General features: G+C 36.5%; 1 protein-coding gene across 6 annotated transcripts in view; it reads left to right on the top strand.

Moving 5' to 3' along the window:
- SREK1 (splicing regulatory glutamic acid and lysine rich protein 1) overlaps window positions 1-18711 on the top strand; it is a 48365-nt gene that overhangs the window by 15614 nt on the left and 14040 nt on the right. For 4 of the 6 annotated variants that reach the window (XM_055421955.2, XM_055421954.2, XM_055421956.2 and 1 more), the window contains exons 3-9: window positions 82-197; window positions 7271-7435; window positions 7581-7759; window positions 8811-8941; window positions 9806-9920; window positions 14852-14971; window positions 15341-15715. In XM_055421955.2, the coding sequence (XP_055277930.1) occupies window positions 82-197; window positions 7271-7435; window positions 7581-7759; window positions 8811-8941; window positions 9806-9920; window positions 14852-14971; window positions 15341-15715 (1201 nt within the window). Of the gene's footprint in view, window positions 1-81; window positions 198-7270; window positions 7436-7580; window positions 7760-8810; window positions 8942-9805; window positions 9921-14851; window positions 14972-15340; window positions 15716-18711 lie in introns of those variants that run through there. The other 2 variants (XM_055421957.2, XM_088827735.1) reach the window with 2 other exon arrangements.

Raw genomic sequence — 18711 nt, forward strand, 5'->3', positions numbered from 1 at the left:
GTGCAAGGGTAATTGTAAAATCATAGTGTAAAGTTGTGTGGTGTTTCTGCTTTCTGTAATGTTTGGAACTTGCCTCTGCAGGTAAAATCCCAGAGGAAGCCAAAGCCCTCTCTTTATTGGCTCCTGCTCCAACCATGACAAGTCTGATGCCTGGTGCAGGCTTGCTTCCCATACCGACTCCAAATCCCTTAACTACAGTAAGTATGAGATGATACACCCTCTTCTAAAAGGGGTGAACATTTAACTGTGTAATCGGCTAAGTAAAGAGCTCAGAAAATTCTTTTTTTTTTTGTAAAGAGCTTAGACAACTATTTCTATTTTATTTTTATTAATTTATTTTTTGGTTGCGTCAGCCAGCATGTGGCGTCTTAGTTCCCCAACCAGGGGCTGAACCTGCACTCCCTGCATTGGGAGCGCAGAGTCTTAACCACTGGACCACCAGGCAAGTTGCTGTTTATATTTTAAATACAGTTTTTTTAATGGAGAGGATTTGATTGAAATGTCTGCCTGATTTTTTCCTCATGTTGTCACTGACCTGAAATGCCTTTTTGCATTGCTTATGAAGTAATTGGGGACTCATTTAAATTTGAGAACTGAAGTATATTATTCATTAGTAAATCAGTTACTGGAACCCAGCATTGTAGATAGCATGAGGAATTGGAGCGTCTAGGTACCTGTATTTCCTAGTTCAGGAGGACTAAATCCTTTTGAAAAATATGAAATAATTTACTACCTTGGTGATGGGAAAAAAACATCTCAGAGAAACTTTTGTCTGATACTGAGAAAATGTAACGTGGTAAAAATAGTTTCTCGTTAACTAAGCATAATTTAATGCCTCCTTTGTGATTTCCAAGTGGTGCTAAAAAAAAGACGTGCTGTTACTGAGTTCTTGGTTTATATAAAAGATTCTGGTCATTTATTTTATAAGAAGAGTCATTTTTTTCTGCAAAAATCCAAGACAAAATGCAAAACTCACTTTAATTGAAAGTTGTATTTAGCTTTGTGGTACTGGCTTATTAAGGAGTGAACCAGTAAACTTTATGATTACAGTTACTTAATTTACCCAGGTTTTATTTTTTTTTATTTTATTTAAAAAAATTTTTTTTAAATTTTTATTGGAGTGTAGTTGCTAAACAGTGTTGTGTTAGTGTCTGCTGTACAGCAAAGTGAATGAGATACACATATTACTTGCTAATCTTATTTCCAGGCCCTTATGCTACATGAGGCAAAAGCACAGTCATTTAATTTCAGGCTTATTTCTCTATCAAAGTTGATTTCCAACTACACTTAGAACAAAATTCAAACTCTTGTAAGGACCTATAAGATCAGGCCACCTGCTTACATCTGCGTGTCTAATCTTCTTTCCTGTCATTCATTCCGTTCAGTCGCTCAGTCGTATCTGACTCTTTGCGACCCCGTGGACTGTAGCCTACCAGGCTTCTCCGTCCATGGGATTCTCCAGGCAAGAATACTGGAGTGGGTTACCATTTCCTTCTCCAGGGGATCTTCCCGACCCAGGGATCGAACCCGGGTCTCCCGCATTGGAGGCAGACGCTTTAACCTCTGAGCCACCAGGGAAGCCCCTATCATTCATTAGCTACTCCAATCTCTCCTTCATCTGCTCCATTCCAGTCACATGAACTTTCTTTCTGCTTCTAGAGAAAGCTAAGTTCATTCCCATCGCCCAGATTTATAACTGCTGTCCTTTCTGCCCAAAATGCTCATCCCGTATGCTGGCTTCTTCTCCAAATATCACCTTTCAGAAGGACTTACTTTAACTTTCATAGGTAAACTAACTTTCCCTTGAACTTTTTTTTTAAAATTTTTATTTAATAAATGGTACAAAGCACAATGCCAAAAACATTAACAGTTAAAATTTCACCAGATGAAAAAATAAAGCTACATTAAGTAATTTTACAACTGCCTCAGGCTGCAAAAAGAAAAAAAAACCCAATGCCATACCTACTAAGTTATCCCTCTCTCAAAATAACGCCATTTATGTGATAAACCATGAGCACCCCGTTAAAAGATGGGAACTGCTTTTGTTAATTCATATATATATATATATGACTGTATCACTTTGCTATACACCGAAACAAACACAACACTGTAAATGAAATATAGTACTACACAGGTTTTAGAAGTGATTTTTGAAACTTGGAAGTGCAAGATTTTAGGATTTTTACATGACATTGTTCTACTGGAGACCTATGTTATGATCCATGGGGGGAAAGTGCTTTTTACTTTAACATCTGATCATTTGAATTGGGCTTTTTAGAAATTTGAGTTTGGTTATGTTTTGGCATTTTTAAGATTCCTGAATCACCATCTTTTTTTCCTCCTCCTCAGAAAATACTGTCTTGCTACTGTGAACATTTTTAGGTTTATTTATCAACAGTGTAAAGTTTTTATTATTTAATTTGTTGCTTTGATGGGAAATGATTCCTTTTAATTCAGCTATAGGTATCTATTATTATATAACTTATTTCATGAAGTTATAAAACGCGGGAAAGGTGGCCCTTTGTGAATTGGCTCCTGGCTACTTCTCTGACCTTTTTTCCCTGCTTGTTTCCCCTCTACTTCAGTCGTATTGGCCTTGTTTTTTGGAGATACCAAATATATTTCTGCCTTGGAATATTTATTTATTCTCTGCCTAGAACATTTCTTTTCTAGACATTAAAAAAGTTCACTCTTTGATAAGAATGAACGAAACTTTTCATAAGGTTTCTACTTAATAGGGAGATTAAGATTAAGTCTATATAATCTTCAGGGAGGCTGAGGTTTCTATGTCAGAAGGCAGAAGTTTTATATTGGGAGTCCAGATCATCTTTATCCCCTCAAAGACCGAAAGGGCACTCTTAAGTATTGGGTTGACCAAATAGTTTGTGTGGGTTTTTCATAACATCTTACGGAAAAACCTGAACGAACTTTTTGGCTAACCCAATATTTAGGTTGTTTGGACCAGGGCCAAAATAGAGACTAATCTAAAGAAGGGTAGTTGTATTGTTACAGAACAGCCATATCCAGTAGATCTTTCTGCTATGATGGAGATGTCTGAATCTATACTATGTAGTATAGAAACCATTAGCAGCATGTGGCTGTTGAACACTTCAAATTTGACTGGTGTGACTGAGGCACTGAATTTTAATTAAAATTCAGATAGCGCTATGTGATTGGTGGTTACCATGTCAAATGGCACAAGTGTTGAAGAATGGTATAGTGCAAAGAAGAGAGAGACAAAAGTTTTCTAAAGAAAAGACTGAATGATCTTTACATTTGAGAAACAAAGTGGTTGGATTAGATGATTTGGAAAAGCCCATTCCAGATCTATAATTCTATATCCCAGTGGAGAAATTTCTAAGACAAAGGGTGGACCGCTAGGAATACCTGGAAAAGTCTGTTTTAAATCCATGCAGAACTAATAAGACTCATATTTGTGATTTAGCTTAGTTGTGTATAATAATTCTCTTGCACAGTAGGAAAAAAATTGAAGGTGTGACTCTCAATCATCTGAATGTTAGACTATCAGAGATGAGATAGGAGAAAAAGGAGTGTCATTAGAGGCAACATGTGGAAAGAGGCTAGATCATTCATGCGTTTTGAACTAAAGATATTTTCTACAATGTTATAATAACTTGATGATAGCAACAAATCTAAGGTCTGTTAGCAGTAAGATACCACAGATTATGTTAATAAAAACTATGAAGGAAGAAATAGTGATACAGTAGACAGGAAATGTGGCTCTCCGTAAGGTCGGGGAAAACTTGGAAAGGATGACTGACCTGATGGTTGAAGAATTCAGCCAGCAGAAGCTCAGGGAAGAGCTTTTTAGGGCAGATGGAATGCCAGGTAAAAAGCCCTAAGTGAGAAAAAATTGTGTGTTCAAGGTACAGAATGGTTTGGTGACGGGGTAGGGGTTTAGGGAGGTTAGGGTAATAGTTGTTTTGAGATTAGAGGGGCAGGTAAGGCACTGATTAAGTAAGGCTCTTTAGGCCACAGAACGAAGTTTGAATTTTATTCTAAAGGATTTTAAGCAGAGATTAAATTTGATTTGATGTTTTAAAAAGATCACACATGGGTTGCTCTGACAAGCCTAAGTGATACTGATTTCATAAAGTAGTAGTTTTGCCTTTAGAAAATATTGTTAAAATTTTAGTAGTTTTGCAACAGTATAACAATATAGTTGGTTATCTTAATTGACTTAAATTGCACAGGTGAAAATGAAAGTAGTAATGTTTTTGTTTCTTAAGAAGTCTTCTCATGATTCTGCAGAATGTTTCATTTTCAGATTCTCAGATCTATCTTTTCAAGTTTAAATTCACACTAAAGCATGTTTCTTAATGTTTGAACTAAAAACTACTGCAAATAGTTAAGAATTGACAGGGTTTCCAGTTCAAGATGGCAGAGTAAAAGAACGTGCATGCATCTGCGAAAGTACCAAAATCGCAACTAGCTATTGGACAACCATCCACTGGAGGACCCTGGAACCCACCAAAAAAAGATACTCCATGTCCAAAGACAGGAAGTCACAATGAAACGGTAGGAGGGGCACAATGACGATAAAATCAAATCCCATACCCACCAGGTGGGCAGCCCACAAACCGGAGAACAGTAATAGCAAAGAAATTCTCCCATTGTTGTGAAGGTTCTGAGTCCCACATAGGGCTTCCCAGCTAGGGGAGCCAACAAAGGGACTAGGAGTCCCCAGGGAATCTGACTTTGAAGGCCAGCGGGATTTGATTATGGGACTTCACAGGACTGGGGGAAACAGAGACTCCACTCTTATCAGAAACAAAATCTTGTGTATGCCAAGACCCAGTGGGACAGAGCAGTGACTCCCACAGGAGACTGAACCAGATCTACCTGCTAGTGTTGGAGGGTCTGCTGTGTGGTGTGGGTTGGCAGTGGCTTGCCGTGGGGATGGGGACACAGGCAGCAGCAGTGCTGGAATGGAAAGGGCCCTTTGGTGTAAGTCCTCTTAGATGGCACAATTAACCCAACCATAGAGCCCGTGTTTGACTGGGTCATCTCAGGCCAAACAACAAACAGAGAAGGAGTGCAAACACCCCCATCAGCAGATAACTGGATTAAAATTTCACTGAGCATGACCCTGCCCACCAGAGCAAGTCCCCGTTTTTCCCGCCACCAGTCCTTCCCATCAGGAAGCTTATACAAGCCTCTTAGCCTCATCCATCAGAGGGCAGACAGAAGAAGCAAGAACACGATACCTCAGTGGCTAGAACCAAAACCACACCATAGAAAGTTAACCAGGATGAAAAAGCAGAGGGTTTTGTCTCACATTAATAGACAGTGTAAAACTCCAGAAAAACAAGCAAATGAAGTGGAGATAGGCAGCCTTCCAGAAAAAGAATTCAGAATGATGATAGTGAAGATGATCCAGGATCTTGGATAAAGAGTGGAAGAAAAGATTGAGAAGATGTAGAAATGTTTCTCAAGGAACTAGAAGGACTAAAGTACACACAGAGAGGAGCAATACACTAGAGGGAATTAATAGGATAACTGATGCAGAAGAATGGATAAGTGACCTGAAAGACAGAATGGTGGAAAGCACTGCCACAGAACAGAATATAGAGAAACAAATGAAAACAAATGAAGACAACCTAGGAGACCTCTGGGACAACATTAAATACACCAACATTCTCATTATAGGGGTCCCAGAAGAAGAAGGAGAGAAAGGACCTGAGAAAATATTTGAAGAAATAATAGCTGAAAAGTTCCCTAAGATGGGAAAGGAAGTGGTCAACCAAGTCCAGGAAGACAGAGAGTCTCAGGCAGGATAAACCCAAGGAGGAACACACCGAAACACATAGTAATCAAAATGATGAAAATTAAAAATGAAGATAAAATAGTAAAGGAAAAATGATAAGATAAAACGGAACTTCCATAGGTTATCAGCTAATTTCTCAACAGAAACCTCTACAAGCTGGAAGGGAATGGTGTGATACATTTAAAGTGATGAAAGAGAAGAACCTGTAACCAAGAGTAGTTTACTTAGCAAGACTCTTGTTCAGATTTGATGGAGAAATGAAAAGCTTTCCAGACAAGCAAAAGTTAAAAGAGAATTCAGCACCACCAAATCAGCTTTACAACAGATAAGGAAATTCTCTAGGCAGGAAACACAAGAGAAAGAAAAGACCTACTAGAATAAATTCAAAACAGTTAAGAAAATGCTAAAAAAAAAAGAAAAATGGTAATAGGATCATTGTTGTTGTTCACTCGCCCAGTCCTGTCCGACTCTTTGTGACCCCGTGGGCTTCAGCACGCCTGGCCTCCCTGTCCCTCACCGTCTCCCAGAGTTTGCCCGAGTTCATGTTCATTGCCTCGGTGATGCTCTCCCGCCATCTCGTCCTCTGACGCCCTCTGCTTCTGCCCTCGATCTTTCCCAGCATCAGGGACTTCTCCAGTGAGTCGTCTGTGTGTGTCATATGAGCAAAATACTGTAGCTTCAGCTTCAGCATGGAGGAGGGAATGACCAGCCATCCAGTATACTTGCCATGAGAACATCTTGAACTGTGTAAAAGGCCAAATAGGATCATACATAGTGATAATTGCCTTACATGTAAATGGATTAAATGCACCAACCAAAAGACAGACTGGCTGGACAGATGAGAACATGTGTGTGTACGCACTTCCAAAGTTGTATGTAATTATTTTATATTGTTAGGTTAATCATGCTTCCGTTATGGCTTGCAGTTGTAATTATCTTTTATTTTTTGTCTGGCTGTTGATTGTGAAAACTGATCTTTTACTATTGTGACTATGTAACTGTTACTCAGTTAATACCATTGTATCATTGGTCAACAAAGAATAGAATTCTCTATCACTAAAACTACCATTTAATAGGAAAAAAATAGTAAGAAGTCACTGTTTGTTATTTTTAATGTTAAGTTTAGAATTAAAATACTCAGATAGTTAAGAAATACATTGTACTTCTTGTTACATTGAAAACCACTGTGACCTTACTCTGAATAATTCAGATGTATACCTGGCTTAAATTTGGAGTCCCTAGTCTCTTCCCAGTCTCACTGAATTGATCAGTATTCTTCAAGATGAGAGACTCGTAATGTATGTTTGTTTGTTTTGTTTTTAAATTAACTTTTATTGGAGTGTAGTTTCTTTATAATGTGTTTCTACTGAACAGTAAAATGAACCAGCTATCTGCATACATATATATCCCCTCTCTGGATTTCTTGACAGTGGTAATTTTTGACACTGACAGAAAATACGTGTTGTGTTTATTTTTTTATAGCTGGGCGTTTCCCTTGGCAGTTTGGGAGCTATACCAGCAGCAGCACTAGACCCCAACATTGCAACCCTTGGAGAGATACCGCAGCCACCACTTATGGGGAATGTGGATCCTTCTAAAATTGATGAAATTAGGAGAACAGTCTATGTTGGCAATTTGAATTCCCAGGTAACTAATATAAGAAGAAATTGAGTGTTGGGACCTTTTATCTTTTTCCCTTTCTTAAAAATCGTATCAGTTGGTAAAGTAATATTTACCAGATTTTCTTTTAAGAAGAATATACTTTATTAAAACTGTTACTTTGTTTTTTCAGACAACCACAGCTGATCAGCTACTTGAATTTTTTAAACAAGTTGGAGAAGTGAAGTTTGTTCGGATGGCAGGTGATGAGACTCAGCCAACTCGGTTTGCTTTTGTGGAATTTGCAGACCAAAATTCTGTACCAAGGGCCCTTGCTTTTAATGGAGTTATGTTTGGAGACAGGCCACTGAAGTAAGAAACACTAAACAAAGAAATTTTAATGATTCTGAAAATTTTTTAAGTGTTTTTTATGTAATTAAGTTTTTTTTTTCTTTTTAATAGTAATTGGCAATTTGTGGAAAGGAAGACTGTGTTAAGTATAAATGAAACACATGAGATATTTACCATTTTAGCTTTTAAATTGAAGTCGCATTTGAAGACATGTTACTTTCTAATTTATAAGGTCTAGTTTAATATTAGCATATTTATACCGTACGTATTGATTGTAGCTCTTTTTCCATAGGCTTTAACAAGTCAGGTTAATTTTGCATTATTATGCTAGACTAATGGGCAGTCTAATATATGGATTGAATTTACAGTAATTTAGAAATAGAATTTTGGTTAATCCAAAATCTCAGAAATGTTTAAAAATTATACATTTTAAGGCTTGCTTGCATTCTTGTTTGCAAAGTGAAAAATTGATAGAGCCTTTTAGATACTCAAGATTATTTCATGTAGATTATTGAGACGACAGTTTTATTTGAATTCTGTAGATAATGATCTTAACTATTCAGTTTGGTCAGGAGTCTGCTATTAGAGGATAAGAAATGATATTCTTAGTGAATGCTTGTCTTCTCACCATGCTAAAGTGAGACACACCAAATTCATTTATGTGCCTCAGAGAAACCACTCTTAGCCATGAAGGGAGAGTTTTTTATAATCTGTAAGAATAGAAATGACTTAATACTGGTGTTACCATTTTAATTTATTTTAATTCTAAGCTGCGTGGTAAACCTGTTGTCCTGGTCTGTTCAGGTTGTCAAAGAAGTTAGCTAGGGTTCAGTTTTTCTTTTTCTTTTTCCCCTTGCTTTTGCCTTTGTTAGCAAGAGATGATGGCAGATGGAAATGAGATGAATCATGGTTTTGAGGTTAGTTTTGGTTATTCTATATTTAGCTATATTATTCTTCATGTGCTTTTGAGATGTCCTCAGATTTGTAAATATGTGTACCTTAAAGCAGTTAATTGTTTCAGGTTTTGTAAAATATGGTGTGTATTTGTGATATGCTAATATTTTTAATTTAGAATAAATCACTCCAACAATGCAATAGTAAAACCCCCTGAGATGACACCTCAGGCTGCAGCTAAGGAGTTAGAAGAAGTAATGAAGCGAGTACGAGAGGCTCAGTCCTTTATCTCAGCAGCTATCGAACCAGGTAAGGCCACAGCGTTGTTACATAGGTCATAGTTGATGATCATAGACTCTTAGAACTGAAAGGAATTTTAGAAATTATCTGTTCAGTCCCTTCATTTTACAATATGAAGAATGAAACTCAAGAAAGTGTAAGTGACTTAACTAACATCAAAGGTTGAAGAACTGTTTAGCACAAATGTCTTTTTCCATGATACTGAATTGAGGTACATTAGCTTGAGTTAAATCAGTTCTGTATATTTTAATAGCAAAATCAGTGCATAGAACTGATTTGCTTAAAGCAAAGTATAAATATTATTTATAGACAAGAATAACTTTATTTTAAATGTTATGATTAAGCAGATTTCATTTTTCCTTCAAAGTTTTAATTTTAAAAATAGACAACAGAGACCACAATTTAGGAAAAATAGAGACTATTTTAGCAAGGTAAAGGAACATCTCTTCAATCTTTTGTGTTGCTAACTATAAAAATCCAACCTAAAAATGTCTAGATGGTTTACATTTGAGCAAATTTTCTAAATTAGCACTCAGAACTTAAACAATTCTAGGAAAATAAATGGGAAAAGGATTTAAAATCACTGTCATAGGAATTACAGACATGTTATAATCGTACATTATGGCAGCAACAAAATACTACGAACAGCTGTTTATAATCATCTGGTTTATATGTACTGCTGCAGGGTGGCTGCACTCAACGAGTTTATGCAATGACTTTCTTGGATGTTTCTGAAGGATAATTGCACAGGAGGAGGATGTGCAGAGAGTAGGCCCCTTGCACTATATGTGGTACATTCCACTTGTGCCTGATTATTAACTGGGATCTTTAATTGTTCTGAGCTTACACTGCAAAGTGGTTTTTTCCTCCCAGAGTCTGGAAAGAGCAATGAAAGAAAAGGCGGTCGATCTCGTTCCCACACTCGTTCAAAATCCAGGTCTAGCTCAAAATCCCGTTCTCGAAGGAAAAGGTCGCAGTCAAAACACAGGTGAGAATTTCTGCTGTCATATTTTGAATGTGTTTTGTTTTTGTATTTACCGTGTTTAAGATTTTCTTGAGTTTTTGTCCAAGTTTCAGAGTTTAGAAATTTCACTGGTGTTCACCAGAAAGTATTGTTACTATTAGATATTGCTTTAATTATAGCACTATACTTAAGAATGAAGTTTTATCTAGTAAGTACATATTTTCAACTAATTTTTACTTTTAGAAGGTGGTTCTTTATCTTAAGGTGTTCTGTTCTTGATTTTTCTAAGAATTAACTAGTATAAAGAATTGGCAGAAATTTTTCTTTCTTCACGTTGGGAAAAGAGAGCATATAGTGCTGAAAGTACTGGTAAAGTTGCATTTTTGTTTTGTTCCCATCAAGGTCTGGGAAGTACTACCCCAGATCTAGATTTCAAATAGTTGCCTTTCTCCAGTACCCTGCATCAAATGAAGTACTTTAAGTCTTTGTACTCGTGGTGATAAGAGCTGCCTCCACCCACTTTGGGACCTGAAACATAGGAGTAACTTGCAGTTTTAATGGCAACTATTTTTAAAATTTATTTTTTACTGAAGTGTAGTTGAATTACAATGTTGTGTTAATAACCTCTGTACAGCTGAAGTGACTCAGTTAAACATATATATACATTCTTTTTCATATGGTTTGTCACAGGATGTTGAATATAGTTTCCTATGCTATACAGTAGGACCTTGTTGTTTATCCATTCTAGACATACCAGTTTGCATCTACTAATCCCAAATTACCACTCTTGCCCTCTCCCACCCGCTTCCCCTTGGCAATCACCCTACTGTTCTCTGTGTCCCTGATTTTATTTCCGTTTTTCATAGATAGGTTCATTTTTATCATATTTTAGATTCCACGTGTGTTATCATATGGTATTTGTTTTTCTCTTTCTGACTTATTTCACTTAGTATGGTAAACTCTAATTGCAGATATTCTTAATTAGACTAGTACTGGTGTATACTTCCCTATTACTATTAGATTGCAAGACTCCTTTTGGGTTATGGTTTTACTCTCCATCCAAGACTGTACAGTAAGGCAAATTCATGTCTAAGAGAAGGAAATTGTTTCATGTACGAGGAAGAAGGCAGTGTAGCAGAAACTGGAATTAGAGGAAGAAGTGTATAGACTCACTGGTACTAGGTTATGGATATTTCTACAGGTCAATAGAGTGGTAAAAGTAAAGGAGGTCAAGAAAGTATAGAAGTGAGTGAAAGAGTAATAACTTTCTGAGGAAGAAAAAGACCAATGACTTGACTCTTAATTTGTGTTAATAGAGCCATACTCCAAATCTGTTAGTGGTATTCTGTAGCTGGAAAAAAGCAGAACTTAATGATTAATATCATTATTTTCTTGATAATTTCTGTGAAGCTTTCTCTGTTGGGACACATAAGAGTTTTTACTCTTATCATTTTAAGTGTATTTGGATATTTCCCCCTTCCAAGGGTTAGTGGAAGGTTAGAAATTTGTTAATTATTTTTATTCATGGGAGTGGTTTCATGGAGGTCTGTCTAATAATATAGAGTGAGAAATTAATTGTTCTTGGCTGGCTCACATGCAGGCATACCTCATTTTGTTGTACTCGGCTTTGTTGTGCTTTCACAGATACTGTTGTTTTTAACAAATTGAAAGTTTGTGGCAGTCCTACATTGTCAGATGATGATCAGCATTTTTTAGCAATTAAATGTTGTTGGCCAAAAGGTACATTCAGGTTTTTCTGTAAGATGTTAGGGAAAGACCTGAAGGAACTTTCTGGCCAACCCATTTTAAATTAAGGTATGTACTTTTTTTGGTAACACAGTGCTGCTGCACACTTAATACACTACACTGTAGAGTTAATATAACTTGTACATGCACTGGGAAGCCAAAAAGTTCCTGGGACTTGCTTTGTTGTGATGTTCCTTTTGTTGCTGTGGTCTGGAACCTGACCCACAATATCTCTCGAGGTATGCCTGTATATCTTTTTTATCAGCACATACTGTTCTTATACAAGAAGCCTTTACTAAAATCTTAAATGCAAAAGAGGATGAATTTTGTTGAAAAAAAGTTCCTCAACCAAAATCATTTGACTTAAGGAACTCCCTCCCCCCTCCACTGTAGGAAATGCCAGACATTTCGCGGTTCCCTCCCCTTCTAGTGGGATTGGGCACCTTCAGCTCTTTCTCTGACCCACTAGGCCTAGCCAAGAGTGGAGGTTGCAGGATCCCCTTTCTCGAAGGCCCATCTTCTACCTTGTTAATGTTCTGATACTTCTAGAACCTTCCCCTGATTTTTTCCCTGTTCCCTCCCTTCTATCTGTAGGAGGGAGTAAGGAGTTATTTGTTATTATCTTGGCTAGAACTGGGAAGATGTGTTTCCACTCTGTCCAAATTTTTATTGTGTTTTTTTCATAGGGACAGGGTTAGAAAAGGTGGGTAGTACCCTATTGTAAAGTTCAGTAACTTTTACAGACCAGCATAGGAACTGTAAGACATTTTATAATATTTTAATGGGAAGCAACTGACTTACAAATGAACTTTGATGCAACATAATGGTAAGTTGCCCTTTATTTACAATTTAACCTGTAAGTGCAATTTTGTACATTTATGCTAAAATGAGAACTACTAATGATGGCTCACATCTTTATCTTTGATTGGAGTAGTTTTGCTCTTGACTTAAAGCTTTTAGCTTTCCTAATCAGAATACTTAAAGGCAACTAGTGGGTGACATAGACATGAAATATTTATTGTCAAAATTAAAATACAATAATTACTCTTGAGCAGTGAGTTTCAAACTCTGAGTAACCACAGTGTAAAGTGGGAAGCCAAGTGGTCGTTGCTTTTTTGTGATTTTTGTTTCTTTGTTTTTTTTGGTGAGTGCTTTTTTATTATTAACTTTTATTTGTTAGGGCTATGTTGGAAAAGACTTTGATGCTGGGAGGGATTGGGGGCGGGAGGAGACGGGGACGACAGAGAATGAGATGGATGGATGGCATCACCGACTCGATGGACCTGAGTTTGAGTGAACTCTAGGAGTTGGTGATGGACAGGGAGGCTTGGCGTGCTGAGATTCATGGGGTTGCAAAGAGTCAGTCATGACTGAGCGACTGAACTGAACTGATGGTTAATTTTTATTAAAAGAGTTTCTTAATTAAGACTGGAAAGCACTATTTGAGGAAAACAAAATTATTGTTTTTTTTTTTAAGCAAGGTTATTAACAGGACTATTAAGTACATAGACACAAAGGCCCTTTAAAACATTATCCTTATGTGGAGGTCTGTAAATGGACTTAAAAATGTAAGTTTTGCAGTTTTTCCCTAGTAGCTACTACTTGACCCTAGTGTCTCATAGGTTATTAGTGATAAAGATTTCAACAAACTAATGATTATTTTCTTAGATTAAAATGTGGTATGAAGATAAATGAGATGGTTAGATAGCATCACTGACTCAACTGACATGAATTTGAGCAAACTTCAGAGACAGTAAAGGACAGGGAAGCCTGGTGTGCTTCCCTGTGTCACGAGGAGTTGGATACGACTTAGGGACTGAATAGCATAACGATAAAAGTTTAATTTTTAAGGCCATGTAATAGATGAATGATCCAGTTGAAAATTAACTGTTGGAAGACAAATTTTAACTAACTGAAAAATGTGTTTAATGAACAAAATTTCATTATTAATTAAGGATTATTTGGAAATTTTTTTGGTTTCATAGCATATGACAAGCATTTAACTATATGTATTTCTTTTATAAACTTTTTTTTTTAATTGTAACAAATTCAATAAAGACTTTATTTTTTTTTTTTATTTTACAATATAAATTCATGAAAATATTACTATCAAGATGAGTTTTAATTATTTAAGGCATACTTATAGAAGTTCATTTTACCTTCTTGGAATAATTTTTCATTTATGTTGATTGTTAATGATGATGATGTAGATATTGAGAGTAGGAGTTCATTCTGCACCAGAAACTGTTAGTCAGTTTTCCATACACCATCTTTTTTAATCCTCATGACGGTCATAAGAGGTGTAGGTATGATTTTTATTCCAGTTTTTAGATGAAGAAACTCAGGCTTAGAGAGGTTAAGTGATTAACCAGAGTTTTCTCAGCTATTGAGTATCAGAGCCAGGCCAGTGAATCTCATCATTTGTTGTATGCATTCAATTTTGTCATATTTTAATGAATAGTTCCTAGGATACCTCAGTATGAAAAATGTCACATTATATATGCTTTTTAGTTGGGAGAAGAGCCTAGAGAATTTTAGAATTAGAACAGTTATTTTTCCTCCAAGAATTCTAATAGTGATGGTTTCTTTTAATAGTTCTGTATATGTAATTATAAAATCAAGGCCTTTGCAGATTCAGTATTTGATTATATTTAGCTTTCACTCATGAGTAAGATGTTTGGCCTCCTGTCACACTAGCACCATCATTAGTACTGTGCTTTCTTACACATTCTTCTTAATATGTGTTATGACAAACAACACATGGCTGTTTATAGAAACCGTTGAACCATATAACCACCACTCCCTGTCAAAATAAGTTATAACCACAAGTAGTCATATTACATGCAAGTCAAGAGTTAAAGACAATTTATGATATGAAAATATGGACCAAGAGAAATGGTCTGTACTAATTGAAGCATGTAGTACTTAGCAAAGGAAAGTCACACCTGAAGCTATCAACTTAAGTGTGACGTAGGAAATAGCTTAAATTCTTTCTCTATTCCTGTCTCTGTATTCTGGGCAATAAACTGGTGAAGTTTCCAATGAATTATGTCAGATAAACTATCTGAAGTGTTATGTAAAGAGAGTTTTAAAATACTGATAAATGCTGTCAAGTTTGGTTTTAAAATTCTCCCATTTGAAAGATCTTAGATATTTATAAATTGAAATTCTGAGACTTAAGTTTTGATATTCTAACAATTTGTCTTTAGGAGTAGATCCCACAATAGATCACGTTCAAGACAAAAAGATAGACGTAGATCTAAGAGCCCTCATAAAAAACGCTCTAAATCAAGGGAGAGGCGAAAGTCAAGGAGTCGTTCACGTTCACGGTGAGTTTTTTGAATTTAAAGGTAGTTTTCTCGTGACCTCATTTGTTAAAAATCTGTTGTGATTTAAAATTTTAATGAAAGAAATTGAACTTTTTTCTGATCGTTTTAAGTAATAATTTAATGTCGATTGTCATAGGTTTAAATCTGATGGTTAGTATGACTCATGAGATTTCCAGACTACTTAATTCAGTCTGGTGATTGTTTCATTTAGCTTCATGTACATAGAAATTATGTAGACATTTGTATGTAATGTCTTATAGCTATTATCAGTTGTTTTGTATTGATAATTGTTGAGGAAACAATGAGGTCCTTTTTGGGAAGTAGCATTATATTAGTTGTGAATTTATTTATTTATTTTTATTTTTAAAGGGACAAAAGAAAAGATACCCGAGAAAAAATCAAGGAAAAGGAAAGAGGGAAAGAAAAAGATAGAGAAAAGGAAAGGGAAAAAGAAAGAGACAGGGAAAAGGAACGTGAAAAAGAAAAGGAACGGGGTAAAAACAAAGATAAAGACCGAGATAAAGAACGGGAAAAGGACCGAGATAAAGACAAGGACAAAGAGAGAGAGCGGGACAAAGACCATGAAAAGGAGCGAGACAAAGAAAAGGAGAAGGAGCAAGACAAAGAAAAGGAACGAGAAAAGGACAGGGCCAAAGAGACAGAGGAGAAGAGAAAGAAGGATAAGAAGTCCAGAACACCACCCAGAAGTTACAACGCATCAAGAAGATCTCGTAGTTCCAGCAGGTTTGATAACGCTTCAGCTTTCTGCCAAGAGGCTCACTGATGACAGTGTTAAGTGAGAGGGAAAATACTGTTATACATGGAATCAGTGCAGTGATGGTAGAACATTTCTCTAGCAGAGGGATTGCTGCAGTATTGAATCAGTGAGGAGGAAGAGATAATATTGGGCACAGTTATTTGAAAAGTTAACCGTCCTTTGTAATCCACTACTTAAACCTGGCAGTGGTGCCAGTGACTGTTGTTGCTGTTGCTTATTATTTTCTTGGAGGGTGGGATGGCAGGGGCAAGCTTTTTATTTTTGATTTGGTTTTATGTGGAAAAGTTGACTGCTTATTAGGCTTCTATATTTCTTTGGAATGAGTAGTAAATTTAATATGTAAAATTATTTTTAAGGTTGCAGTATTAGTCCTTTTTGTCATCTAAATTCATTTTTACTGCTCTATTTTGTTGAATGCGTGATGTTTAAATTTTGGTTTTCATTTATTTGTTAAGGATTTGCTTTTTTCTTAGAACTCTTTATTAATAGGTGCACTGCCAGCAGTGCTTCCCCAGGTGGCACTAATGGTAAAGAACCCACCTGCCAATGCAGACGACATAAGAGACACGGGTTTGATCCCTGGGTTGGGAACATCCCCTGGAGAGAGCATGGCAGCCTACTCCAGTATGCTTGCCTGGATATCCCATGGACAGAGGAGCTTGGTGGGCTACAGTCCAGAGGGTTGCAGGGTCAGATGTGACTGAAGCAACCTAACACACTCATACTGCCACCAGGTGGCAGCAGGTTGCCATAGTAACAGCAGCAAACAAGGACCTTCCTTAATTCAAGATTCTCTCAATTTGTATCCTTTGCTGCAGGGGATATTGTGACTATAAATAAATGGAAGTTCCTAAGTTGTGTTAAAAACTGTATCTTAAAAATACTTAAAACATATTTTAGCAAGTTTTAAAGATATTTTTTAAAGGTTTTGCATAGAGAATAATTTGAGACTGGCACGTGCATTTCCTGATGTTTTTGCTTTCTGTTTTAATAGCTTATTCTTAATGCTAGTCTTTGGTTACTTAATTGAAGATAATTTCTAGCATTTATTGAGTGCTTTACCGTATGCCAGATTTTGTGTCTCAGCGGAGTTTTTCATGACTAATCTTATTTAATCCTCATAGTAAGCCTGTGAGAAGACTGTTATCATGGTTTTAAAACATGAAGAAACCAAAGCTCAGGAAATTTTCCATCTGCTCTGCACTTTAGTTAGAAGCTTAGTAGTAGAGTAGCTCTTTCTCTTCTTTTTAGTGATTGTTTAAATGAAGACTCTAACTAGTACTTGGTACTGGCTTTTTAAAAAAATGCCTCAGAAGTATAAAGTTGAAAGCAGCAGTATATGTTAAAATGGAACTTCAAATCAGTAGATTTTTGCTGTATTTCAGCACATTGAAACAAAACCTGAATAATTTCACTCATTTCCTGTGGGTATCAGTTAAGCCTTACGGTGTCTTTACTGCATTTATTTTATTGGTTCTTTGATGTTTATGTTTAGACATTGCCTTTCACATCACCAAGTAGTATCCTGATTCTTTTCAAATTCATTTGAATTTACTTTTTCTGATGACTTCAAAATGTTTTAATTTTTTCATGGCCGAAGTTGCTTGATATTTAAGAAAGTGTATAGTCACATTCAGTTCTTAGATAACCTCTGGGGCCTGGAGAATAAATGCTGACTAATGTTGGTTCAGTCGTTTGAAATAATTCATGCTTTCAGAAGAACTCAGTGAAGAGTTAAAATTTCTTTCAGCATTTTTCTTCCTTTCAAGTGCTCTGATTTGTTTAGTGAATAGGAAACCTGTTAACTGCTCAGAAAAATAGTCTACTTGATGTTTTTATTTCCAACATTGTCTTCTGAGCTATGTTTTTAAAGAAAAAATTTTGATATTTAAGAACTTTTAATGCTTGAAATTACAGTCAATAAGGATGAGACCAACAAAGGGAAAGAGAAAAAATTTATTGAGCACTTACTGTGCACCAGACATTAGGCTTGGTACTTTACAGATATTATCCTAATCCTCACAGCAGCACAATGAGACTTGAGTTATTATCTCCGTTTATCCATTGGAAAAACTGAGATTCAGATTAAGTAATATGACCCCAGTCGTGCAGCTGGTTAAGTGTGAAACTAAAATTTAAACGTCAGCCTGCTGCTGCTCCTGCTAAGTCACTTTAGTCGTGTCCGACTGTGTGACCCCACAGACGGCAGCCCACCAGGCTCCCACGTCTCTGGGATTCTCCATGCAAGAACACTGGAGTGGGTTGCCATTTCCTTCTCCAAAGCATGAAAGTGAAGTCGCTCAGTCGTGTCCAACTTAGCAGCCCCATGGACTGCAGCCTACCAGGCTTCTCTGTCCATGGGGTTTTCCAGGCAAGAGTGCTGAAGTGGGTTGCCATTGCCTTCTCCAAACGTCAGCCTATTTAACTCCAATTCTGCATACTAGCGCTGACAGCTTCTTTCTCAACTAACTGATATTCTGGATTGCTGTCTATCAAGCCTGGCTTTCATTGCCACTAACTGGTAGTTATTAGATGTCCACCCATACATAGTGTTCCTGAAATACAAGTGAAGAGTTACACTGATGGAGATGGAGCCATATTGTATAAAATGGGATACACTGACATTCTTATGCTATGAAAAAAGTTACTTCTAGTGTGTGAGATGGGGGGAGGGATGCTGCTACAGCATGGTATTGATTGAATGGAATAATGTCATCTAATTTCCACAGTAGGAAGTAGAATTTTGAGGTGACTTGGAGATAAAATTAGGTAATGGAGGCAAGAACCTTAGGTAGAGCAGAAATTTGTGCTCTCCAAGTTCTTGAACTCTTTCAGTCTTCACATCTACCGTGTATACCACATATAAGCATTGTCTAGTTTTTTATTTTATAGATGAAAAATGTACACAAAATATTTCACTAGCCTAGAATCAACTTACTGACATATAAGGAGAGCTTGAAGT

The sequence above is a fragment of the Moschus berezovskii genome, chromosome 18 (genome assembly GCF_049115385.1).
Source record: "Moschus berezovskii isolate FMDL1 chromosome 18, NW_MosBer_1.0, whole genome shotgun sequence".
Classification (NCBI taxonomy): Eukaryota; Metazoa; Chordata; class Mammalia; order Artiodactyla; family Moschidae; genus Moschus; species Moschus berezovskii.